The sequence below is a fragment of the Macaca fascicularis genome, chromosome 9 (genome assembly GCF_037993035.2).
Source record: "Macaca fascicularis isolate 582-1 chromosome 9, T2T-MFA8v1.1".
NCBI classification, from domain to species: domain Eukaryota; kingdom Metazoa; phylum Chordata; class Mammalia; order Primates; family Cercopithecidae; genus Macaca; species Macaca fascicularis.
In genome coordinates this window covers 17,347,699-17,374,243 of record NC_088383.1, presented here as the reverse complement: position 1 = coordinate 17,374,243, position 26,545 = coordinate 17,347,699, and the positions used below count along the sequence as shown (strand labels likewise).

General features: G+C 39.9%; 1 protein-coding gene and 1 pseudogene across 50 annotated transcripts in view; both read right to left on the bottom strand.

Annotated features, from left to right (window-relative positions):
* The window catches only part of PTER (phosphotriesterase related), a 157,722-nt gene that overhangs the window by 99,271 nt on the left and 31,906 nt on the right, over positions 1–26,545 (bottom strand). For 8 of the 50 annotated variants that reach the window (XR_012417506.1, XR_010577848.2, XR_012417507.1 and 5 more), the window contains 4 exons: positions 26,218–26,300; positions 22,592–22,795; positions 10,946–11,424; positions 9,151–9,416 (listed from right to left, as the gene is read on the bottom strand). Coding sequence is in view for 45 of the 50 variants with exons in the window: in XM_065520350.1 (XP_065376422.1) it covers positions 9,151–9,416; positions 10,946–11,424; positions 22,592–22,661 (815 nt within the window). In the remaining 5 variants the exon portion in view is untranslated. Of the gene's footprint in view, positions 1–9,150; positions 9,417–10,945; positions 11,425–13,849; positions 14,099–22,591; positions 22,796–26,217; positions 26,301–26,545 lie in introns of all 50 variants that reach the window. The other 42 variants (XR_012417509.1, XM_065520366.1, XM_074001124.1 and 39 more) reach the window with 19 other exon arrangements.
* Positions 19,853–20,008, bottom strand: LOC123567035 (U2 spliceosomal RNA; annotated as a pseudogene).

Below are 26,545 nucleotides of genomic sequence, written 5' to 3'. Positions count from 1 at the left end.
GAGCTTTGATTTGATTGTAACTCATCAGCCATTTGATTCTGTGAATTCCTTGGGCAAGTGGTGGGCCTGTGAGGGCAGCTCTATGTGGGGTCGTGGAGCTAGCTCAGGCACTGACATCTGAAGAATCATAAATTGCATTCCCTGATAAAACTTAGAAACTTGATCAACTATGTTTTAAAAACTGGCATACAAATAAAATAACAATAAAATTCTTATATATACAACTGATTTATTGAAAACATTGTTGAATTTCAATGACTGATCATTAAAAACTGTTTCCCAAAAAAGTAATTCCAGGCCGGGCACGATGGGCTCACACCTGTAATCCCAGCACTTTGGGAGGCTGAGACGGATGGATCACTTGAGGTCGAGAGTTTGAGACCAGCCTGGCCAACATGGCAAAACCTCGTCTCTACTAAAAATACAAAATTGGCTGAGCGTGGTAGTGCATGCTTGTAATCTCAGCTACTTATGAGGCTGGGGCATGAGAATCACTTGAACCTGGGAAGTGGAGGTTGCAGCGAGCTGAGATCGCACCACTGCACGCCAGCGTGGATAAGAGAGCAAGACATCGTCTCAGGGGGAAAAAAAAAAAAAAAGTAATTCCAAAAAATCTTTGTCCTCCTCCCCCTTGAGTTTATCAATTTAGAACCAATGAATATTTGTACAACTATGTGGAATTCTTATGTTTTTAAAGTTTTTCAACAACTACTTAAAATAATTACTAAACTCAACTAGAAATATATACTCAATAACCTAAAATTAACGTTAAAATGTTTATAATGCAATATTTAAAAAAAGCAAATTACCAAAATCGAGTGATTATAACCTAATTTACTATACTCTGATTTGATATTAACAGAATTTAAAACATTATTCATGTCTACCTTACACTGCTAATGACAGCTCCACGGCAACTACCAGATCTGAAAAATTCTTAATTGATGGAATTTAACTGATCTCAATTAATTAAAACTAAATTTAAATGTCAAAAATAGAAAGTAAATAGAGATGATGTAAGTTTTTAATGTGTGGTCTAAACATTGCCTATGATTAAAAACATATAATTTGCTACTTCCACTAACAATTTGCCAAGAATTTTAGTTTGATCCAGACTCAAGCCATAAATGAGTACGTTTGCATTAATATACTAGTTTATGCCCAAATATGTAGGTATTTTAAAGATTTATTTTTTATGGGATTCTTTTTGCATTAAGGCATGACATTTATTGAACAATATTTTTGATATTGGAGAATAACTGGGAATGAAATATAATTTAAAAATTCAGTTTGCTATTATCTACATTTTAACAAGCATCTCCCCCCACCATTTCATTCAGTTCTCTGACTGCTTGGGTCGCTAAAGAAATGTTTAATGACATCATAGGAAGGAATGACGTCACCCTTTCAATATTATGACTTAAGTGTAGGCTTAAGCAAAAGGAACAGATGGCTGCAAGAGAGAAAAACCCTTGTTTAAATTAGACTAAACCCAGAAGTTGGCTCCAAATTACAAAGTGTAATTAAAACTTTATTTTAGAATGCATTTCACAGTTTATACATCCCAGGAAGAGCTTTTCACCATATGAACTCTTCAGCTACCACATAGCACAAAAGAGGCTGCGTTTTTCATGTAAGGCGATACACGGTTCAGGGAATGATGGTATTGAGGAGAGTGAAGATAAATCTCATAGACATGGCAATCCTATTTGTTAAAATGTCACATTTCATGGGAATGGTGTCAGAGTCATGAAAAATTGCTTTAGAAAAAAATTACTAGTGGAAGGCTTTGGTGGGTAGAATGTACTGCATAGAACACATGGCCAGCGCTTCTCTTTCACCTGGAAGGCAGGTCTGCCCAAAATAGTATAATTTGGGATACTCCACAATTAATTATTAATTATCACCATAACTTTATTGCATTTTATTTGGCACTATTTATGAATATAAAGAATTCTGGTGCATTTCACTTTGTCAAATGTTTGCCTGGATTTCTCTCTCTCTCCTTTTTTTCCTTCTTTCTCTCCTTTCTTTCTCCCTCCCTCCCCTTCCTTCCTTTCTGCCTCCCTCCCTCCCCCTTTCCCTTTCTTCCTTCCATAGGTTCTACATGTTGAGAGAAAATACATAGTAAGCAATAATTAGGGCAGGGGTGGGGAAAATTTGCATAACACTTTAGGGTTAAAAATCATTTTTCTGGTCGGCTCAGTGGCTCACGCCTGTAACCCCAGCATTCTGGGAGGCCGAGGCAGGAGGATCGCTTGAGGCAGGAGTTCAAAATTAATTTGGGAAACAGCAAGTCCCTGTCTCTTTTATTCTCAAAAATTAAAAAAAAAAATTGTTTGTGAGAATAAAAGAAACTCAGTGCCATATTCACAGGATTTTAATTGTTACAAACAAATACATGCACATAGCATTCCAATTGTTCTTAAACACCACTGTACTACTTAACTATATCAAGATGTTTTGCTCAATTTCAGTTTGTCAAACATTTGCTTGGAATTGTTTTTGAATGACTTCCCATTAATTCACGAATATTCACAGGAATTAAATTGTGTAAGTTCCAAGGAAACCACATAATTATTTTTTGTGGCTTTTCACAGAAAACCTTAAGGTTAACAATCACCATAATTATAATTAAATAATGACTTTGAAGACAGAGAGTGGGCTGTTCTTCAGGCTACAGCCCAGCATCTGGTATATGGTAACTAGACACGCAAATATTTGCGGAATGAATGAATGATGTGATATCCCACTCTCTTATTTCACCTAATTAAGAGCATGAAAAAAAATATCAAAATTATATCTTTCCAAGAGTTTGGCCAGTTTGGCACAAATGATCAGAAACAAATGGAATAAAATGTGCTGTTGGCCAGTTCCCTAAACCTTTCCCTCTTGTCTTTCAGAAACCCTTAGGTCAATTCCTCTACCTTCCTCAGTCAGGACTTTTCAGACAGTGATGTGCTATTTTCCTTCACTTAATTATCATTGTGCCCTTAATCAAACTCTAGGCCCTGGATTTCTATCAGAGCCCTTTGGCTTGTTAAATAGATAACCGAGCAGAAAAAAGAGTCAGGCACCGCACTTGTCTATTGCCCCTCTAGAGGGGTAAAAAATTTAATCAGTAACTAGTTGCTACCCAAATACCTGCCAGCCATGCTGTTTTACTCAGCTTTCATTGGTAAATAATTTTGTTGTCATAAAAGTACCTACAGCTACTCTAATAGTCCATTAACGATAAAATCTCCTTGAAGATGAATGGCAAAAAGGATATATGTGGGGTTTTTTTTTCAATTGCATCTAGCCTATATTAGACCGGAGGCCAAGGCAGTGCTATCATTACACGTCACCTGGACATGTGGGTAGAGTTTTAACAGGTAGTAAAATTATAATAAATGATTGAAAGGCAGAAAGCCTTCATAGATTAAGATCAAGCAGGAACCCTTAAGTGCCGGTGCTCTTTTCCAATACATGTTGACTTTGGGTGTCTGTAACCATCAAGGGCGGTCCCCTGCAATGTTCCCTAGGGTTAAATTCACAGCAGCCAACAGGCCCACGTTTCTTAAAGGGAACAGATGGTTAGGGGAGGGCCTAGACACAGAAGCAGATTTATCTTGTCAAGCTGTTATCTCCTAGTAAATGACCTTAAGCAGGTTACCAATGGTCACATGACAACAATGTAGTTCAGAGGTCTCCTAAGGTGATGGCCATTCATTAACTCTTCCCTCTCGGGGTCCCAAATGCCCCTTTTGGATAGCCATGTAGCAATTTGTTGTTGTTGTCGCAATGTGTGTATGTGTGTGTGTGCACCCACAAAAATGCATGAATCCTAATGAAGACTGTACATCTTCAAAAATATTTACCTGTGATTGGGGGCATACTGTAATATTTCACTGTGTATACTCAGATGACGGAAATACTACTGTAAAGGGGAAAAATAAACTGGTCATGGGTAGGTAAGACTGAGGGTGAGCTCCATTGGAGAGTCCCAGCATTCTGGAGGGCTCTGAAGCAGAGCCACTGCCTGATTATCTCCCAGTCACAGGGTAGCTTCAGAGCCTTGTTTTGTTTTTTCATGTCTGAAAAGGCATGATGGGGGAAATGAAATGATTTGCCATTTTGTCTTGGTTTTTATTTTTTGGAGGCCTTGTGTTGGGGATGCGCGTCTGTTTTGTGAGGCTTCTGTGCATTTCGTTGCATGAAATACATGCCCTTTGTGATTTGTCCCCATTACAGAAAGCTGAAGTCCTTGGCCTTTCAGTACGGCTCAGATTGTATGCACAGCCCTGCAGACCTCAGAGAGTCTGTGAGAGGCTGACCTAGTCAGACTTCAGCATGGCCACTGTCTTGCTGTGAACAGCCACTTCAAAGAGCTAACGATGCCTGCATCTGCCTCCCTGATTATTTTTTTCTGTTACTTTATTCGGTATGTTTTTCCAAATGCACTGCTTCTTCTAAAGTCATGTTCCCTAGCTGCCTCCCTACCAAACTGCTCATACTTTCATGTATGTCTTTTTCATGCACTGGAACCCTGAATAATCCATCAGATAGTTACGGAATGGATGGCTGCTCTAGCGATGGTCTCAGAATTTTCTAGAATGTTCTGAGTTTGTCTGATGTCAGGTCAACCTTTCCATTCTGTTCTGAGTCATTCTAGAGAGATATACTGAAACTGCAGCCAAATGGAAATCTGGTAATGTATCTTTATTGTTTAACAGAAAAAAAATACATATGTGTGTGTATATATATAAATATATACATATGTGTATATATAGGTGTAGTGTATACATATATGTATATCACTAGGCAATAAAGAAAACATTTGCAATTTATATATTGTTTGATTTTATGAGCAGAGAAATACTACTGTGGTAGAAGCAAAGGTTTATTTCACATTTTCCAATGAAAGCTTGTTTTCTATTTGTGCCAAGCATAATTTTCTAACTTACATACATGTCTAACTGTAAATAGATGGAGATAGAAAGATTCTTCTTTACGAATCATCTTGAGCCAGTTTCAAGCAGTATGGCAGACTAGATGTTCACAGAAAACCTTTCCAGCAGAATGCATGTAAAATACTACATTATATTGAAGAGAGGGAAAAAAAAAAACACCCTATTTTGAAATGCTTGGTTTAGCTGGTGGGAAAGTAACACTTACTTGCTCAGGGGACAGAGACAACAAGAGAACTGAAAAAATGAGGAATAAGGAGAGACCTAGAGCTAGCATTTGCCTAAAAGGTATTAATGAGCCAAGTAAGACAGAGCTTGGACTTGAATCAAGTGGGAGATCAGACTGGAGACATATAAAGGGCTACTCCCTTTATATGGAAGGCAACACACCCTTGAGGATGAAGTAGGTAAAAACTTGGTTCACAAACAGTTTTTGGAGATTACAGATGGTCCCTGGTTAGTTTGCCTTAATGCTTTTTGGACTTTACAATGGCGTGAATGCAATACACATTCACTAGAAACCGTACTTCAAGTACCCAGAGAAACATTCTGTTTTCTACTTTCAGTACAGTATTCAATAAATTACATGAGCTGTTCAACACCTTATTACAAAATAGTCTTTGCGTTAGATGATTCTGCAGAACTGTAGGCTAATATAAGTGTTCTGAGCATGTTTAAGGTAGGCTACATTAAGCTGTGGTGTTCAGTAGGTTAGGTATATTAAATGCACTTTCAGCTTACAATGTTTTTGACTTACCATGGCTTTACTGGAACATAACCCATTATAAGTCAAGGGGTATCTGTATATATCTTTCTCAGTTTTGGCTTCTAGTGAAAGGAAAGTAAGTTGAGAAAAAGTCTCCCTTGAGAATCCATAGCCCCACTCCTGCACTTGCCGAGCTGAGGGGTCAGAATTCATAGCACCTGTGTGGGTCTAAGTCTCTCAAGTCTAAAATTTAGTTTAAACAGTCCCAAAAAGCGTTATGTGATTCCGTCTACAAGAGGTACCTAGAGTAGTCAAATTCACAGAGACAGAAAGTAGAATGGCGTTTGTCACAGGCCATGGGGAGTGAATACACTAAACATTACTGAACTGTACATTTCAAAATGTTTAAAAGATGATACATTTTATGTTATGCACATTTTACCACAATTAAAAAATGTAGTATAAAGTTTCCCATATAGGTAGTGCCACAACTGCCTACCAGAAATAAAAAATAAATAACCAAAAAAAAAAAAAAAAAAACAGGGGTAAGGAGAAACCAACTTAACATTCATAATAATTTCTAAGAAGTCTGATCTCACAACAAAAAATTCTACTCTAAAACATAAGGAAATAACCTCATACCAATGACAGCCAGAAGAACTAGTAAACTACATCAGAGTAAAAAAAGGCAGCAGAAATTAGATTTATCAATTACAAGTTATATATTGTATGTTTAATATTTTTTTAAAGGTTGAATTGAAACCATGTTGAAAGGAAAATAAATTATCAAAATTAACCAAGCAGATTTGAAAAGTAACCAACCAGAACTTAGTAGGTAACAGAAAAAACTATACAGTTCTCAATATTATAAAGCAAATAAATTGGCTAAGCAACAGATTGATTCTGTTGGAAAGAGAAGTAGTAAATAAGAAGATCGAACTGAAGACATTACAGCTCAGTGATGCATGTGGATGGAAATATCAAACAGATGTTAAGAGATACAGAGTACAGGTAAGAAAGCCCTACATATACCAAACTGGAGTTTGTGATACAGATGATAAACAACATGTGAGTGAAACAATATTTAAAGAGATAATGGCCGAGGCTTTTCAGAAACAATGAAAGATACATCCTTACGTTCAGGAATCCCAAGGAATGCCAAGCATGCAATTAAAAGAAATTTGTGACCAGGTACAATGGCTCATGCCTATAGTCCCAGAACTTTGGGAGGCCAAGGTGAGTGACTTGCTTGAGCTCAGGAGTTTGAGACCAGCCTGGGCAACAGGGAAAGAACCCATCTCTATAAAAAATATAAAAATTAGCCAGGTGTGGAGGCACATGCCTGTAGTCCCAGCTTCTTGGGAGGCTGAGGTGGGAGGATCACTTGAACTTGGGAGATGGAGGCTGCAGTGAGCCAAAATCATGCCACTGCACTCCAGCCTGGGCAACAGAGAGAGAGACTCTCATTCTCTCTCTCTCTCTCTCTCCATACACACACACACACACACACACACACACACACACATATTTAAATTAGTAGAAATGCAGAATATTTGAACATGATAAACAATTATGTTCTAATAGACACATAAAACACTTATACTGTGTAATAACTGCAGAACGCAATGCTTTTAAGAATCTAAAACATTTTATAAAATTTAAAATTATTAGCATAATACATTTTTGAAGGTATGACATACTTCACAATGTTTAAAAAGTATCATCCTTACTGAATAAATGTGCCACATATATCCCATATCATACAAGGCAACATTATAAAATACATTGTTTTAAATTCAATTAAGCTGTCTAAGATCTTACACCAACGAGAGTCAGAATTTAAAGTTCTCACTGGGTCCAAAGAGTCTAGTTTTCACAGCCTGACGCATTGCCCCTGTGACCATTACAGAAGCCCGCCTCTATCTTATCAGTGCAACCAGAAGATTCCTGAAGATAGCCAAGTATGGATCTTGATAACAACCCGGTTGCCAGGAGAATTGCCTTTATCCTATTGTGCCTCAGTTTCCCCATTAATGCTGACTTCTCTGTTCTGCTAATAACTACACTTGTTTATATTTCCTGTACATGATTTTACAATAGCTTTTATTAAGTAGAAGAATTTTTTTTTTTTTCCTTGAAACAGGGTCTTGCTCTGTTGCCTAGGCTGGAATGTAGTGGTGTGATCATGGTTCACTGCAGCCTCATAAGGAGAGGCATTTTATCAATACATTTTGTAGGACTGTTAGTTTATTAAGTAGCAATGTGTCCGGTCTGATAATCAGGATTTATCAATATGTGAATATGGCTTTACTCCAATAGGCAAGATAGAAGTACCTGTAATATATTTTTAGTCTCACTGGTGCTGTATTAATTCTGTAATAAATTCAATTTAAGGCTAATGAGTAGCCTTAGCAACCCTGTTAGACTTGTTCATAAAATTAACAGCAGCTGGCATTTCTTCATTTAGTCATTTGCTTTACTGTCCCCTATGCATCTAAAATAATATGTAGGGATTAAATGGTGAACTCCAACAAGATTCTAACTCTCGGAACCTCTGAAAGTGACATTATTTGGGGAAAAGGTCTTTGCAGATATAATTAAGTAAATGATCTGAGATGAGATCATTCTGGATTATCCGGATGGGCCATAAATCCAATGGCAACGGTTGTCGTAACAAACAGAGGAGAAGGACATAGACAGTGAGGAAAAGGCTATGCGAAGACAGAGGCAAAAGCTGTAGTTATGCAGCCACGAACCATGGAACAGCTGGATCTCAGGCTATGGAAGAAGCAAGGAAAGATTCTCCCTGCAGCCTTTGGAGGAAGCACGGCCCCGACAATGTTTCATTTCATACTTCTGGCCTCCAGAACTTTGAGAGACTAAATTTCTGTTGTTTAGGGGCACCCAGTTTGTTATAATTTGTTACAACAGCAATAGGAAACTAATACATAATACCACCCAACACATGCTATGCTTATTACTATTATTTTTTATAATTGCATTTTCCAAAATTCAGATGATTCAAACCACAAGTGACACAAATGTGAACATTTGTATTTGTGGTTTTCTTCTCTGGGTGAAATCATTGACTTTCCCTCCCTTTATAGTTGTGACAACTTTATTACTCCAACCACTAGTAAACACTGAGCAAGTGGAATTGGCAGCTACTTTGATATCATCCCATGAGACAAAGAAATGAAGGAGACGGTGACACCTATTATGAGTTATAAAGGATTGAATAAATTAAACAAAATGACTTATGCAAAATACCTTAGGCAAAATACCTAGGATACTATCTGACACAGAGAGACACAAAAATGGCAGCACTGACTTCTATTAATGTCAGTTGTAAAACTTTATAAATATTAGCTTCCATATAGTTAGTGGTTTTCTCTACGTGATTAGTATTACATTGACTGATTACTGTAGATTCTTAATTTGATCATGTATTAATTATATGGTAGTTTGCATCCATTTGTAAGATAGCCTGCTTACCTATCCAGATGTGACATGACTGTTTTAGAGATGTCTGCACCTGCTTCTTGCAATATTCGGATAATCTGAAATGGTGCCCTGGAGCTCCGTCCAGGATGGATAATAACAGGACAACCAAGCTGAGCCTGGGAATGAGCTGTGGCCTGGAGAACCTTTTTTTCACTCTCAGTCAAAGGCCAGGAACAACCAATTTCTCCAATAACGCCACACTTAATACTGGTTCCATCAGCTCCATGGAGAATTTCATTCATAAGGACATCTGTAAGCTAAGGAAGAGTGAGAAGGAACATATTTTATAGGTTGTGAAATTTATCAAAATCGATCCACCATAGTATGTGAATGAATTTATTTATTTAGTCATTCATTCTTTTAAAAATGTATTCAATAGTTATCAATCAATGAAAAAAGCATTTTGCTGGCCAAATCACAAATCAACAAGTTACACTAAATCCAGGATTAGATAATATTACACTGTGATTATTTAACAAGAAACGTATAGCTTTAGGAAGCTGGAGGGGGACAAAGTGACTTAATGAGAGTACATTGAGAGTGAAGGAAATCTATAACTTAACCTGGGGAGCAGCATCTTGAATATAGAAAGACCGCCAATGAATCGAATCTATGTCCCATGTATCAAGTCATTCTTTTTCTTTCTTCTTCTTCTTTTTTTTTTTTTTTTTAAAGAGGCAGAGGTCTCACCATGTTACTCAGGCTGGACTTGAGCTCCTGAGATCAAGGGATCCTCCCATCTCAGGCTTCCAAGTAGCTAGGACTACAGGCTCGCATCACCGCACAAGGCTTCAAGAAATGCTTTAATTCTCTCCTATTCATTCAGTCTTTTATCATAGACAGCATAGAAAATTCACAGCACACTATACTACTATGGCACTTTTTGGTTCATATGCATAGTTACCACGAAGAGTGGTTGGAAGAATGTATAATACTCATCATCAGCATAGTCTTTAAATAACATAAATATATTTAAAAAAATAAAGTCCTGGTTGGAAAATAATGCGGATAAAATTTTGAAATACAAAATATTCTAGAGAGTAAGCGATCTTTTGCAAAGACTGAGCTGACACCCTATGCTTGTCATGCAGGTAATGGAAGATACATATGAATATATACATATATGTGTAAATATGTATAAATAGATACATGTGTGTTTAGACAGAGAACACATACAGGTGCAAAAAAAAGTTTTGCAGCTTATTCTTTTTATCCCTAAACAATTTACTTCCTTCTACCCATTCTTGTTTAAGACCATATTATGTCAAAACACAGGGAAATGAATTTTCTTCCACCTCTCCTGTTTTGTGAAAGGAGAGTGAAACATACTCACAAATGTGCCAAGTCTCTGCCTGCCAAGTTTCACCCTACAGTGAATCTTCATTGCTGGTTATTATAAAATCCTGGGTGAAAGAAATCGAGGTAGCATAACTGAAGATGGAAAAGTGAGGTTTACAAATAGACTGTGGTGCCAATACTGAGGACAGATACGATATACACAAATCTATTACCATGTTGGATTTTCCAACGACCAGTGCATTGAGATCTCTTTTCTTGACACTTATTATTATTATTTTCTTTTTTCTTTACCACAAGACTTGCTTGCAAAATTGGCACTTTCTTTATGAAATACAGTATTACTAATTGGGGTCCCAATTGGCAGATGTCTTGGCTAGCTACCAAATTTCTGTAGCATGCCCAGCTACCTCTGAACCCAGGGCATTTCCAAGGTTCTGGCTGTTCTGAATTTATGAACAAATATTGTCAAAGAACTTAGGTTTTTTACCTGCTCCACTGACATGGCTCTGGTCTCTGAGGAGTGAGTTGCATCCACATAAAACCCGGCTCCGGATATGATATGGACGCCAGTCTCTTCTGCAAGCCTCTTCAACGTCTGTGTGTCTCGGCTAATCCCAGTGGTTGTGTTTTCCACCAAAGCCCCTCCACCATTAGCTTTAAAATATAACAGTTCTTCCTTTATGGCTTCTGTCTCCTGATTCAACTGAAGGTTTTCTTTATGGGAATAGGCGTTTTTCTGAATCCAATATAAATTTTTCATCATGATCGGTTCTTTGGCAATAGCTTCCTGGCACGGGGGAGGTGGACAGTAACAGCAGTCAAAGGTCATGGCCAAGTGTTCATGGGTCAGGGTGCGGCCCAGTTTGCTTGGCTCTACAAGGCCCAAAACTGTTTGGACTTTTCCACTTAAGGAGGACATTTCTGATGGTACCACCAAGAAATGTTCTAAAAGGAGGATTTTTTTTTCTAAAAACAAACAAACAACTACAATCAGAAAATTTAACACACACATAAACTCTTGTCCGTAAGGGGTGGGAGGCTGTGAACATATACCCATGTACGAAGGCAAATCAATAAAACTAGAGATGCAATCTCACGATCCTGCCGACGTCAGCATCTATCCCCACTGCAGATCTAAGTGACATGTGTGGTGTTCACTGCCTCCCACCCCTTCCACTGGGAGTCCTCTGCCTGAGTTAGTCCTAACCTTATCTACTGGAATTATTCTTTGATATTTAGTTCATTTTTCTTTAACTTAATTGTATCTCTTAGTCATAGCTGTGCATTCTTGGCTAAATCAACAGTAATTGTAATTTTAAAAAATTATTCAGAATCAATAACTTACATCCAAACTAACCACGTATCAGTACTGTTTCATTTGTCACTTTTTAGCTAAATTAAATATCCTGAAGCAACTGATCTTTCCTCCTTTTTTTTTTTTTTCTTTTTGAGAGATTGTCCTGCTCTGTTGCCCAGGTTGGAGTGCAGTGGTGCGATCTCAGCTCACTACAACCTCCACCTCCGCCTCCCAGGTTCAAGGGATTCTCCTGCCTTAGCCTCCCGAGTAGCTGGGACTACAGGCATGTGCCACCAAGCCTGGCTAATTTCTGTATTTTTAGTAGAGATGGGGTTTCCCTATGTTGGCCAGGCTGGTCTTGAACTCCTGACCTCAGGTGCTCTGCCTGCCTCGGCCTCCCAAAGTGCTTAGATTACAGGTGTGAGCCACCGCGCCTGGCCACAACTCATCTTTCTACTGTTCATCCACTACCCAAGCAAACAAATTCCTGCTGAAGGTCCATTATGTGCCAGAAATTACAGCCATAAAGATACAAAAGACAAGATCTCTGACTCACATGACTTCATAGAATATGGCCCTTCCCAAAACAACCGAGGAGCACACTTAGGTTGAATAATGAAATAACAAAAATAAATGAACCTCTTCACTTTGAATGCTTGATTGTCTAGGGCACACAGAAACACACTTCAAAAATACTGAAAAGCAAAGATTCTCAGCCATCATGAAAGCGATTGTGATTCATTGAAATTGAAATCGGCTATCTCTAAAAAGAGCAAAGCCCTCGCTATCCTCGATTTGCTTTCATTTGTAGCACAAATTAAGTGTTCACCAATGTCTATCAGTGACACCAAGAACCCCAATTCCAGTGCTTTCCTTTAAAAGTACATTTCCTTTTTAAAAATTTGTTTAAATTAAAAATTAAATGGCCAGGTGCAGTGGCTCATGCCTATAATCCCAGCACTTTGGGAGGCTGAGGTGGGAGGATCACATAAGGCCAGGAGTTTGAGACCAGCCTGGCCAATATGGTGAAACCCTGTCTCTACTAAAAGTGCGAAAATTTGCTGAGCATGGTGGAGCGTGCCTGTAATCCTAGCTACTTGGGAGGCTGAGGCAGAAGAATTGCTTGAACCCAGGAGGCGGAGGTTGCATTGAGCCAAGATCGTGCCACTACACTCCAGTCTGGGAAACAGAGCAAGATTATGTCTCAAAAAAAATTTTTTTTAAGTACATTTCCTAAATGAAGGGTTTATAAAGGAACAAGAGCTACTGAAAATAGTGAGGGCAAACTCCTGCGTGGCCAAGAGCAAAGTCAGGGCTTGAGTCCCATACTCTGGGAACTGAACAAAAGGAGCATCACGTGTTTCTAAGCCCTCAAACTGTTCCTTCAAACGACGTTCTGAAGTCATCATTTCCCCCATATCCCTTAAAAGCCTTCTTTGACTTCCATTTCTGTCATCTGTAAATTAAAATAACCAAGCACATTTCACAGACTGTCATCAAAATAAATTAGGTACCACAGGTAAAAATACCCGTAAACGCGTTTGGCGCACAGCCCATATTCAACAAATAGTAGCTTTGTTCTGCGAATTCTAGGAACTATTCATGTATTTCCTAGGCTATTTCTTTTCAGAGGAAGTGGCTGATGAGAGGGGAGGTGATTTGGGGGAACAACGGGAAAATCTGTGAAGGGTATAGTACACACGTAAGACAAGGTGAAAACAACATCAGAGGTCAGAGGGTGACAGAATTGTAAGCCAATTTATAGCAAGCCACTGCGATTACCTGGAACTCAGGTGTTTGAGATATATTGGCTCATAAGGCATAAATGATGGATTTAGACTTTTGGACAGAACTTAGGACTGTGGCTAACATGGCCATTGATTTTGCTCGATAGTGCCCTTCTGGAAGCCAAGCTTCTATCAGCTGGGCAATTCAAACAGTGGCTAGGAGAAAAGCAGCCAGTGTCTGTTCAGAGAATCACCATACAGCTGCCAGGCACTATACAGGGCAATATTTTCCATTAATGATGGATAGGAATTTACTGTTCAATGTCTTATTCCCTGCTACTGAGAACAAGGAGTATGCAGTTCATACCTTCCGTTGATGAAATTGCAGTACCATTAATAATAGATGCAAGCTTCCATATGGGTTAATTTGCCGTTTCTTTCCTTCTGGCTGACCATCTTACAGACATGTTCCAGAGAGTTACAGAGGGGCAGAAACTGAGCTAAATTGATAAAATGCTGTCACTTTTGCTAGAAAAGTATCAAACTGCATATTTAATTGATGTATATTTGAAAGAGCAATGTTGGTACGTTTCAAGCTCACAAGCTGTGAGTCTTTCTGAAAAAAAAAAAAAAAAAAAAGAAAATCACTTAAGAAATGTCATGCCTTCTGGGAAATTCCTCTAATGCTCTCAGGCAGAACTGGCTGGCACTTCCTATGATCACACACAATGTAACCTCCACTCAAAGGATAAGCAACGATTAAAGAACAAACTGTAGCCAACATTGCTCTAAGCTAGAATGTCTTTGAGTGGGGTGGAGTGTGTATCTCAAATATATGCTTCCTGTGCAGTGAGGGAACCCTTTTCTGTCTGCATTCAGCCTGGAAGTTGCTTCTTCTCAACATGCAGGCAAGGGGCTATTCACGGCCTTCCCCCATAGAGAAGAGAGTTCACAGAACAAGGAGGAAGGTAAGGAACGATGAGAGCAGCTATACCCAATGGTGCAAACAGAGTGACTACCAATAAACAAAGCAGGCTTCTGGCATTTTCCAGAGTATGCCTGAGAAGCTTAAGCGTCACATACACCGGCACAGAAGCTAGTGAGAAAGTGGGTAGCTAGAGCTATAAACACATGGGTCAAAAGTTCTGTTGCACTTCAAATGTGAAATCTGAACAATCTGAGAGACTGAGGATAGACTGCAATTACTATTACAGCCTAGCTAAGGGGAACAACCTTTCTAATTCTGATGGATCTAGAACTGCAAAAGAACAGAAGACTTTAAAGACAAAAAAAAAAAAAAAAAAGGGACAAGAGAAGAGAATCAGAGGACAGTCCTCCAGCACAGCTGAAAGCCAGAAATGATAAATAGAATTTGTCTTACTTAAAATATGTATGTGTAAAATATGCACATTTTAAAAATCTATGCATGAATCAATTTCCATAAAATATTTAGACAATTCACCTAATTGTTGAAGATTTGGTGTGCAAGACGGTAGTTTGGGGGCAATTTTAGTTTAGTTTCACTGAGAGTTCCTCACAGCTATTTCACCCTTGCCATTATACTTAAGATGATTCTGTCTATGTAGATTGAATATATTTTTCAGTGGCATTTTGAATTTCAGAGGGTAGGACTTTCCAGAACTCTATTTTACCTGTGAATGAGGAGAGCTTCTCTTCACTGCAATACACCGTCCTTATTTCATAAACATAGGCTCTTCTCCCACCCCGACTCTGTTATACTCAGCCCTCAACCTGGCTGAAGGTACTTGTCTAACAATTTTAAATGCAATGGTCAAATTAGGTCAGGCGCAGTGGCTCATGCCTGCAATCCAAACACTTTGGGAGGTCGAGGCTGGCAGATCACTTGAGGCCAGGAGTTTGAGACCAGCCTGGCCAGCATGGTGAAACCCTGTCTCCATAAAAAAATACAACAATTAGCCAGGCATGGTGGCACGCGCCTGTCATCACAGCTACTCGGGAGGCTGAGGCAGGAGAATTGTTTCAACCTGGGAGGTGGAGGTTGCAGTGAGCCAAGATTGTGCCACTGCACTCTAACCTGGACAACAGAGCGAGACCCCATCCCCCTCCAAAAAAAAAAAAAAAAAAAAAAGGCAATAGTCAAATAAGAAAATTGAGTTTTGGTGGATCAGTTTTCAGTTGCCTTTTTCAACTCCTCCCCCAACCACAAAAGGTCTCATTCTTATCATACATCCTTTGTTTCATTTTACTCACAGTATTAGGTTGGTGCTAATGTAATCACAGTCTTTGCCATTGAAAGTAATGGTAAAAACTGCAATTAATTTTGCACCAACCGAATAGTTTTGTGGCTCTGAACAAACCCTAACTGACAAAAAAAAAAAGGGGGGAAGGCATTTCAGGGATTTATGCAGACAATATGAAGTGAAGAGCCTGGCAGCCATATACGAATGGAGGAAGAGAGGGGACCCGCTGTACCTGCAGGGAGTCCCATAGGATGTCGCTATTATCCAGAAAAAAATCAGGTAGTGTCTTGTCTGAGATGACACCAGTGGAGATGGCAAGAAACCAGAAGCAATAGGAGGCAGAGCAGATGGAACTTTCTAACTGGACTTGCTGGTACTATAAAAGTATCCTCCAAATAAATGGACTTCTAAGAAAAAAGTGCTGTCTGGCCCAAATAGATGAGCAGTTCTATTTTTTGAAGTGTTATATCACAGAGCGTGGCTGCACTCTAGAAACACTGCACTTAACACTGACATTTGATTTGTGACAAAAGTATTTTTTAAATGCATCCTTTTTTTTTTTTTTTTTTTTTTTTTAAAGCTTGTTTGAATACTTCCATTGTGCATACAGGTTCAGACCTGCGACATGTCTTCTTTGAAGCCGCCTGGGCCTGGACGCTGACCAGTAGTGACACCAGGAGTTCCTCCTTGGACACCGTCACCACGCTTCTACTTTCTCAGATATTTATGGTGTAATGGCCCTACTGCATGTGGATTTATAACTTTTAATATTAAACACTGTCAAAAGAATCAATAACCATGCCTGAATGAAGAGAAAGAAATCCCACCACTTCAGGATACAGAGCAATAATGGGACACAGCAAGTTCTTTAAACTGTGACATAAATAAAGCAAAACTGCTCAGCGATACAAATGAGAAGCTTGTCGTTGGAGGAAAATGTTGGGTTTCATTCCCAACCTTTTTTTTTTTTTTTCAAATTGACTAAGAATGTAAGAAGAAAACGTGAGGAAATTTACAAATTCTAAACAATTACAAGGACTATGGCAGTGATGCACCCAGCAAGTGACAGAGCTGGGAAAAGGCCTTTGCAGACAGGTCAGCCTGGGAAAAGTCCCCTCCTCTGTGTCAGCTCAGGCTTTCGCCATCCTGCATTCCTTGATATGAGCCATTCATCTTAAACCGGTAAGTAAAGCCATTGAAGCCATTCAAAAACCCAGGAAATACATCGGGCTCCTTGAATGAAAAAATCAGCTTGTGGCTTCATTAACTCTTCAATTTAACATGGGTCAGTCAACCTCAAGTCACCAGGGTTGAGTAGATGGCCTTTGTGTAGACTGTGGTCTACAAACTTGTAACTAGTACCACTGGCTTCCCAAATTTCTCTGTTTAGTGGCCAACTGAAAACATGGGGTTTTTTTTGTTTGTTTAAAATGGGGCTGGGCACGGTGGCTCACGCCTGTAATCCCAGCACTTTGGGAGGCTGAGGCAGGCAAATCATCTGAGGTCAGGAGTTCAAGACCAGCCTGGCCAACAGAGTAAAACCCCATCTCTACTAAAAATACAAAAATTAGTCAGCTGCGGTGGCAGGCGCCTGTAATCCCAGCTACTCGTGAGGCTGAGGCAGGAGAATCACTTGAACCCGGGAGGCAGAGGTTGCAGCAAGCCGAAATCGTGCCATTGCACTCTAGCCTGAGCAACAAGAGCAAAACTCTGACTCCAGAAGAAAAAAAAAAAAAAAAGGAAATGTGGGAGGAAAAGGGAGAGGGAGGAAGAAAAGAGTATTTCAACCCAGATCGAAATGAAACATTACTCACTATAGTAACATCCTAGAGTTGGGACAAGTGCAATATTATTGTCAAGACACTGTCGGAATAACTGACCTTTAAATTTTACTTAATTTGAAAAACGGAGATCTCATCTCTGCCCTTTTCATTCTCAGAAGGTTCCACACTCAATGCCTTGAGAATGTTTGATGTAAAATTCTTGATTTTGCTAGCAACACATATTCCTGACAGTGAAACATACACCAAGCTACTGGAATACAACGGTTATCACTTGCTTTTCTTCATAAAGAACTGTCCATGTTGAAGCCCGTCCTGTGCTTTTTCTAGAGGGGATTTTCTATCCCATGGAACCCCAGTCATAGCTTGCCTCCCAGAAATAGCAATACTTCGAGCCAGTTGCACAACTGGTTCTTAGCTGTATTTGATCAGCAAAGTGCTTAAAATTGGTATTACTTTTAAGTCCTGGCAAACCATAGACAGATTTTTTTTTTTTTTTGAGACGGAGTCTCGCTCTGTCGCCCGGGCTGGGATGCAGTGGCCGGATCTCAGCTCACTGCAAGCTCCGCCTCCCAGGTTTACGCCATTCTCCTGCCTCAGCCTCCCGAGTAGCTGGGACTACAGGCGCCCGCCACCTCGCCCGGCTAGTTTTTTTTGTATTTTTTAGTAGAGACGGGGTTTCACGGTGTTAGCCAGGATGGTCTCGATCTCCAACATGGAAAATATCTATATTCCTCTCACAGTTTCATCCGGAAGGCTATTGTTGAGGTGCTGTGGTCTAGCTGGTAAAATGATGGGTTCAGAGGCAAGAATCCATGGCTCTTCACTAAATAGCTGTGTGGGTTTGGGCAACTTAGTTAACCACTCCACACACGTTTTTCCCGTCTGTGAAATGAAGGGGTTGACCAGGTAACTTTCAGATGGCATCCACGCGTCTGTGATTCCTTTAACTTGAAATGGGTATTATTGACCGTCTATAGATCATTAACTAACAATGAAAGCTATACTTTCAGAATGGATTTTTAAATGTATATTTTAGGCTGGGCACAGTAACTCATGCCTGTAGTCCCAGCACTTTGGGAAGCCGAGATGGGTAGATCATTTGAGGTCAGGAGTTCAAGACTAGCCTGGCCAACATGGTGAAACCCCATCTCTAATAAAAAATAAAATAAAATGTATATTTTATATGCATGTGCAGACGGACATCTCTCTATCTCTCTCTCTCTCTCTCTATCTATCTATCTATCTATAAAGACAGAATGAATTTCCATTTCACATCCTTCAAAGTTTAAAAGAGAACTCCAGGCCCAGCATGGTAGCACATGCCTGTAATCCCAGCACTCTGGGAGGCCAAGGCAATCAAGGATTGCTTGAGCTCAGGAGTTTGATACCAGCCTGTGCAACATGGCAAGCCCATCTCTACTAAAAACAAAAAAATTAGACAGGCATGGTGCTGTGTGCCTATAGTCCCAGCTACTTGAGAGGCTGAGGTGGGAGGATTGCTTGAGCCTGGCAGACAGAGGCCGCAGTGAGCCAAAATCACACCACTACACTTCAATCTGGATGACAGAATGAGACCCTGTATCAAAAAAAAAAATAAGAGAGAGAGAGAGAACTCTGGGACGGAGGGCTGGTTTTAAGAAAACCCCAATGCCAGGCACAGCAGCTCAAGCCTGTAATTCCAGGACTTTGAGAGGCTGAGGTGGGACAATTGCTTGAGTCTAGGAGTCTGAGACCAGCCTGGGCAACATAGTAACACCTTGTTTCCACAAAATTAGCTGGGCATGGTGGGGCACTCTTGTGGTCCAAGCTACTCTGGAGGCTGAGGTGGGAAGATCCCTTGAGCCTGCGAGGTTGAGGCTGAGGCTGCAGTGAGCCTTGATCACACCACTGCACTCCAACCTGGGCAACAAAGTAAAACCCTGTCTTAAAAAAAAAAAAAAGAACCCAAACTTGGCATCCTGGCTCCAATGTTTTCTGGCTGTGTGACTGTGCAGCATTTAAAAGCTTCTCATGATTTAGTTTCCTCACTTGAAAACTGGAATAATACCTGCCTGATTAACCACATAAGATTTGAAATAAAAAGCAAGTAAAGTAAAATGATACCTAAAAGCACCACTTAAATAATAAAGTACCAGACCGGGCGTGGTGGTTCAGGCCTGTAATCCCAGCACTTGGGGAGGCTGAAGCGGGCGGATCATGAGGTCAGGAGTTTGAGACCAGCCTGGCCAACACAGTGAAATCCTGTCTCTACTAAAAATACAAAAATCAGCCAGGTATGCTGGCATGCGTCTGTCGTCCCAGGTACTCAGGAGGCTGAGGCAGGAGAATCGTTTGAACCCCGGAGGCAGAGGTTGCAGTGAGCTGAGGCCGTTCCATTACACTCCAGCCTGGGCAACAGAGTGAGACTCCATGTCAAAATAATAATAATAATAATAAATACTATACAAATGTTCAGGATTATGATTAAACTGATAAGAACAGACACTACACTTGATCTTAGCCAAAAGGCCAAGAAGCGATAGGATTATGATTATACATCAAACTTTGAATTATTTTCCAAATATTTGCTGAGTATCCTTGGACAAATCAACGTAAATTTGTTCTTTCAAAAAATAAGCAATAAGGGGCTGAAGTTTATGAACCAAACTGAAGCTGTAATTTGCTTATCCTGTAAATGAATTTCTTCATTTGAGGCCTGTGATTATTAAAAGTAGATTGACAGCTGCAATTGACATTACAACTCATTAGGTTTTTGGAAATGATGCACCAACGTGACTACAGCTACAGGGGGTCCTCATTATCCATGGATAAGCAGTACTGGAAATGACGTTTTCAATGAATGTGCTTCCTACAGTGGGTTAAGTCTCCATGATGACCTTCAGTACTTTCCAATATTCAAATCCTTGTGTAGCCCCCTTCCACCCTGTACCTGAGCTGGCCTGTGAATCACTTTAACCAACAGAATGTGAAGAAGGTGATGCCAAGCCAGTTTGGGACCTATATCATTGGAAGCAGCTTCTGCTTTTGTACCTTCGGAAACCTTGAGTTGCAATGTAAGAAGTCTGGCTACCTTCCTACATGGAGAAGAAGGGGCCTTGAGACAATACGGAGAGAAAGAGAGAGGCCCCAGCCATCCCAGGGCCCCCATTCATCTCAGCCTTGTAGCTGTCCATGTGAAAGTAGCAGGTAAGTGAGTTACCCTGGACATTCTAGTCCAGCCAAGATCCCAAATGATGTCCGACCCAGCTAAATGCAACTAGCAGAGTCTGACCAACCCACAGAATGATGAGGGACAATAAAATGGTGGTTGTTCGCAACCTCTGGCTTAAGGATGGCTATAAATGTGTGTGTCCCTCCAAAATTCCTATGTTGAAATCCTAATCCCCGGTAACTGTATTAGCAGGTGGGGCCTTTGAGAGGTGATCAACTCATGAAGGTAGAGGCTTCATAAATGGAATTAGTCCCTTTATAAAAAAGACCCCAAAGAGCTCCCTCCTTCCTTCCACCATGTGAAGACACAGCAAGATGACCATCTGCAAACCAGGATGCAGGCCCTCACCAGACACCAGATCTGCCAGGGCTTCAATCTTAGACTTCTCAGCCTCCAGAATGATGAGAAATAAATTTCTGTTTTGTTTTGTTTTTTTGAGATGGAGTCTCACTTTGTCACCCAGGCTGGAGTACAGTGGCGTGATCTCAGCTCACTGCAACCTTTGCCTCCCGGGTTCAAGCGATTCTCCTGCCTTAGCCTCCTGAGTAGCTGGGATTACATGTGCACGCCATCATGCCCAGATAATTTTTTGTATTTTTAATATAGACGGGGTTTCACCATGCTGGCCAGGCTGGTCTCGAACTCCTGACCTCGTGATCCACCCGCCTTGGCCTCCCAAAGTGCTGAGATTACAGTCATGAGCCACCGCGCCTGGCCAAATTTCTGTTTTTTTGTAAGCCATCCAGGCTATGTTATTCTGTTAGAGCACCCTGAAGGGGTAGGTGGTTTGTTACATAGCAGTAGATAATCAAAATATAGAGACCAACACCGAATAATATGTCATTTTTAAAGGGCTTAAGATTTTATGCTAAAAAAATCAAAATAAGTCATCATTATAAATATGCCCTAATGGTTAGAACAAAGAATTAGCTGAGTGTTAGATTTGGTGGGGAGGGAAGATCATTTTTCTGACAAAATTATGTGAGACGACATTCTTTTCCTGACTTTTATACCCCAGTGATGAAAAAAGTTCTGCAAAAATATTTTTGAAGACTATCATTTTTTTTACCAAGGTCCTCTATTAACTGGTTGTTATGCAACTTCTTCTATTCTGAAGTACTTGGGCTGTTAAGGGTCTAACTCCCGGATTCAAACAATTTTCCTGCCTCAGCCTCTCAAGTAGCTGGGATTACAGGCACGTGCCACCACAACCGGCTATTTTTTTTGTATTTTTAGTAGAGACGATGTTTCACTATGTTGGCCAGGCTGGTCTCGAACTCCTGACCTCGTGATCTGCCCGCTTCGGCCTCCCAAAATGCTGGGATTACAGGCCTGAGCCACCGCGCCCGGTCTGGTACTTCATTATTTAAGTGGTGCTTTTAGGTATCGTTTTACTTGCTTTTTATTTCAAATCTTATGTGGTTAATCAGGCGGTATTATTCCAGTTTTCAAGTGAGGAAACTAAGTCATGAGATGCTTTTAAATGCTCCACAGTCGCACAGCCAGACTTTGGCTTCAGAGGTATTTTGGCATTTCTCCAGTATCTCTTTCAGCAGCTTCATGACAAACTGCATCTTTAAGGTATTCAGTTTTAGTTTGCAGTCTCTTTGCATCATATTACTTGATATTTATGAGCATTTACAGCATTCGGCCAGAGACAAAGAAAAAGACGCGGAGATGCAAGGCAGGAACAGAAACTGATATTAAGGACACAGGAATGCTTACAGGAGAGCTAATTTCCCCCCCCCCCCAGACAGAGTCTTGCTCTGTCGCCCAGTCTGGAGTGCAGTGGCGCAATCTCAGCTCACTACAACCTCCCGGGTTCAAGCGCTAGGAGAACTAATTTTTAATAGTTCATTTGTGCATAGATTTGGTTTATCTAAGTAACTTACTAGCTGGGGTGTGGTGGAGATGAGGACTCATAATGAATACATCACGAGGTTCCACAGTATATCCCAGCATGGCATGGATTTGTCTTCCTTTGACTTCATCAGGGGCTTCGTCAGGCTAGAGGTGGCGTGAGCAGAAGGTCTCCTTTATCCCCAATAGTTATACAGTATCTAGTGTTTAGTTTGCATCAGTGAGACTCAATTGAACTGAATAGAGAGAAGGAAAGTATAGTACCTAGTTTAAACCTTAAAGAATGAAAGAGCCAAACGGTTTATTCCAAAGTGAATAAAGTACAATGTGCTCTAACTCTAAAATTCCAATCAAGTTTTTTCCTTTTTTGAAGTTTGCAAGGAAATTGGGCATATAATATGGAGAGCTATGCCCTAAGACCCACTAGATTAAATTACTCTACAAATAATTACTTTTTCTTTTATGTCCAGACAAACAGGAAGTCTGGTTTAAATTTTGACTTCTTAGTGAGAAATGAAGAGAATAGAAGCTACGTACATAAAATTCTCACTTCTACAAACTAAACCTGAAGCACAGTGTATTTTACTTTCATAAATTCCAGAGGGTACAACATGATAGAAAACTGTTCAAATTTCAAAAAGCTGTCCAAAAGTCCAAATACCAAAGAAGTAAAGTATTTATTAGGAATTACTATCCCCAGATAAGCCCCAAAACATGGTGGGGGAGAAGGACTGTATTAGTCTGTTCTCATGCTGCTGATACAGACATAACTGAGACTGGGTAATTTATAAAGGAAAGAGGTTTAATGGACTCACGATTCTATATGGCTGGGGAAGTCTCACAGTCATGGCGGAAGGCGAATGAGGAACAAAGCCATGACTTACATGGCAGCAGGCAAGAGAGCTTGCTCAGGGGAACTCCCATTTAAAAAACCAGCAGAGCTCCTGAGATTTATTCACTACCAGGAAAACAGTATGGGCGAAACCACCCCGTGATTCAATTATCTCCACCTGGCCCCACCCTTGACACGTAGGGATTATTACAATTCAAGGTGAGATGTGGGTGGAGACACAGTCAATCCGTATCAGGCATACATGATTCCAGTTTTATCATGGGATAAATGCTAAATAATAAAAATAGTATCTGTATAATATTTAAGGAACTTATAACCAGCAATGCAAGAAACACCAAATAACCAATTGCAATTTTTTATTTCTAGATATCCAGCTTCACATTCAAGAAAAAATCTTTCCATTTAAAATGGTAACTTAGTCCTTAAAAGTTAGCAGTAGTGATATTGTGGGAATCCCATAGAAAGCATCACTTGAGAGACGGTTACAACAAATCCAGCCCATTCATTGACTTGTTTGTGAAAACAGGAAGACTGTAGTGAGCGTGGAGATATGAAAACCTCCTAGCCACAACGCTGGCAAAAGTACAAATTTGCCCAACTTGTCTGAAAAGTAATTTAGCAGTAAGTATCCTGAGTCTTAAAAATGTTACTCCGCTGGTGGGAATCTGTCTTAAGGGAATATTTAGACATGTGTAAAAAAGATTTATGCTCAAAGAGTCCATTGTGGCATTATATAGAATGGCAACAAAATGTCTTATAACGTAGGAATGTTTACATATAAACAGGATGGAACATTATGCAACCGTTCAATTATATTTGCAAAAAATATTTAATGACATAGAAAAATGCTCTTACATTCTGTATGCTCTTTGATGTAAAGAAAAAAATAAGGAAAATAAAGAAAAATGCTTTTATTACCCGAGAAAGCAAAACACAAAACTAGTTTAAGTATTTTACGTATGATAAAAATTTATATGGAGTGTATGTATCTACATATAAGTAGGCCTTAACAGACAGAGATACTAAAATGTTAAGCTTATCTTTGAGCAGGAGTGAACATAGATCTTTTTTTTTCTTTCATTACAATTTAATGTATTTTCCAGTTTTTAATGTTTATGACATTTATAATCAATAAAAGGTAGTAAGATGGGAAAAGATCAATGCTACTAGTGTAAATCCATCAGATGCTTATACTAATGTCACAGGTAAAATAGTAAAATATAGATTTTGAATCCCCCAACCAAAACACACAGGCAGGCAAAGAGTTATGAAGTCAAGAGCTATTTCAGATTCTTTATTATCACAAAGTTGCTAATTGCCTGTCTTGCCTGAGATTTGATATTGTTCCTGTGCAATATTTCAGATCAAATTACACGCCTTTCTAGCACTATGGTTCATTTTAATTCAATTCAAGCTGTTTGAGGTAGTCCATAGCTGACTGATTTTGACTTTGGTGGAAGTCTTGAAGCCCAGTGACAATTCTGGATAAAGCTCCATGGCCTGAATAATTTTTATCACACTTAAGCCAGACCAGGAACAAGATCTCATTTGAACACACTCACGTGTGGGGTTAGCAGTGGAAATGGAGGCGGGGGTGTCATGAAGGGAACTTCCTAATCAGAAATTAGGAAGTGCGAGTCATCATTTGTAAGTTAAAAAAAAAAAAAAAAAAAGAGAGAATCAAGAACAATACATTTTAAGTACAGATAAACCAAAAAAATAGAACCACAGAAAAAAATCTTTTTAAAGAATAGAACCATAAGAATTATTTTTTGTTTTTTTGAGATGGAGCCTCGCTCTGTCGCCCAGGCTAGAGTGCAGTGGCACAATCTGGGCTCACTGAAACCTCCACTTTCCGGATTCAAGTGACTCTCCTGCTTCAGCCTCCCAAGTCGCTGGGATTACAGGCACCCACCACCACACCGAACTCATTTTTGTATTTTTAGTAGACATGGGGTTTCACTCTGTTGGCCAGGCTGGTCTTGAACTCCTGACCTCAAGTGATCTGCCTGCCTGACCTCCCAAAGTGCTGGGATTATAGGCGTGAGCCACTGCTTCCTCCCAGGAAACCTTTTTAATGGAGGGCAAACAGCCTCAATAAGATAAAATAAAAAGTTACTATGGATTTGATAAATACATATTAAACAGTTAATAAGTGTAAGATGCTATGTGAGGCAGGTAAGGTCTATGGGAGATACAAAGATAGATAAGAGTCCCTTGGCCTCACTTGGAGGCTGGGAACCAACAATCATGCCTTGTGTTCATTGACTAAGCCCCTATGTGTTGCTTAAAGCACTTTACATCTCTCATCTCAAATTCTCATGAATGTATTGCTGGCTTGATATTCTATGAGGAAAGTGAGGCCAAGAAAAGTTAAGAAACTTGCCCTTGGACTGAAAGGCTGCAATTCCAACCTGAATCTGCTTAGAGAAAGGCAAATATGGACTACGAACAGCACTTCACACAGAGTTCTGTTAAGATTAATTAGACTAGTTTAGCCGACAATGACAAAATAGATAGCAACCTTATTGGATAATTAAAAGCCCAGCACTTGGTAATTTACATGACATGTCTACATTTTCCACATTCTCTCTGATGCAACATCTACAAATGCTCCTATTTAAATTTAAAAAAAAAAAAAAAAGGCCAGGCATGGTGGCTCATGCTGTAATACCAGCACCACTTTGGGAGGCTGAGGCGGGAGGACTGCTTGAGCCAGGAGTTCGTGATCAGCTTGGGTGACAAAGTGAGACCTCGTCTCTAGAAAAAAAAATTCAAAAATTAGTCAGGGGTGTTGGCACGCACCTGTGGTCCCAGCTACACAGGACGCGGAGGCGGAAGGATCACTTGAGCCTGGGCTCGAGGCTGTAGTGAGTCATGTTCACAATCTCAGAAATGAACAAACAAGAAAACAAAACAAACTCAGATTTCATCCAAGACTCCTGCCTCACCCACACCCACTCAGTTTCTAAATCCTGTAAATTCCACCACTTTAATAGCTCTTCGGTTCATCTCTTCCCCTTCCCTCTCACAGTCACGATCTTAGCAGGAACCACCATCACCTCACAGATGGATTCCAGTAAAAGCTTCTCAGCAATCTCTCCGCTTTCCAGTCCACCTTAGGAAGCATTTA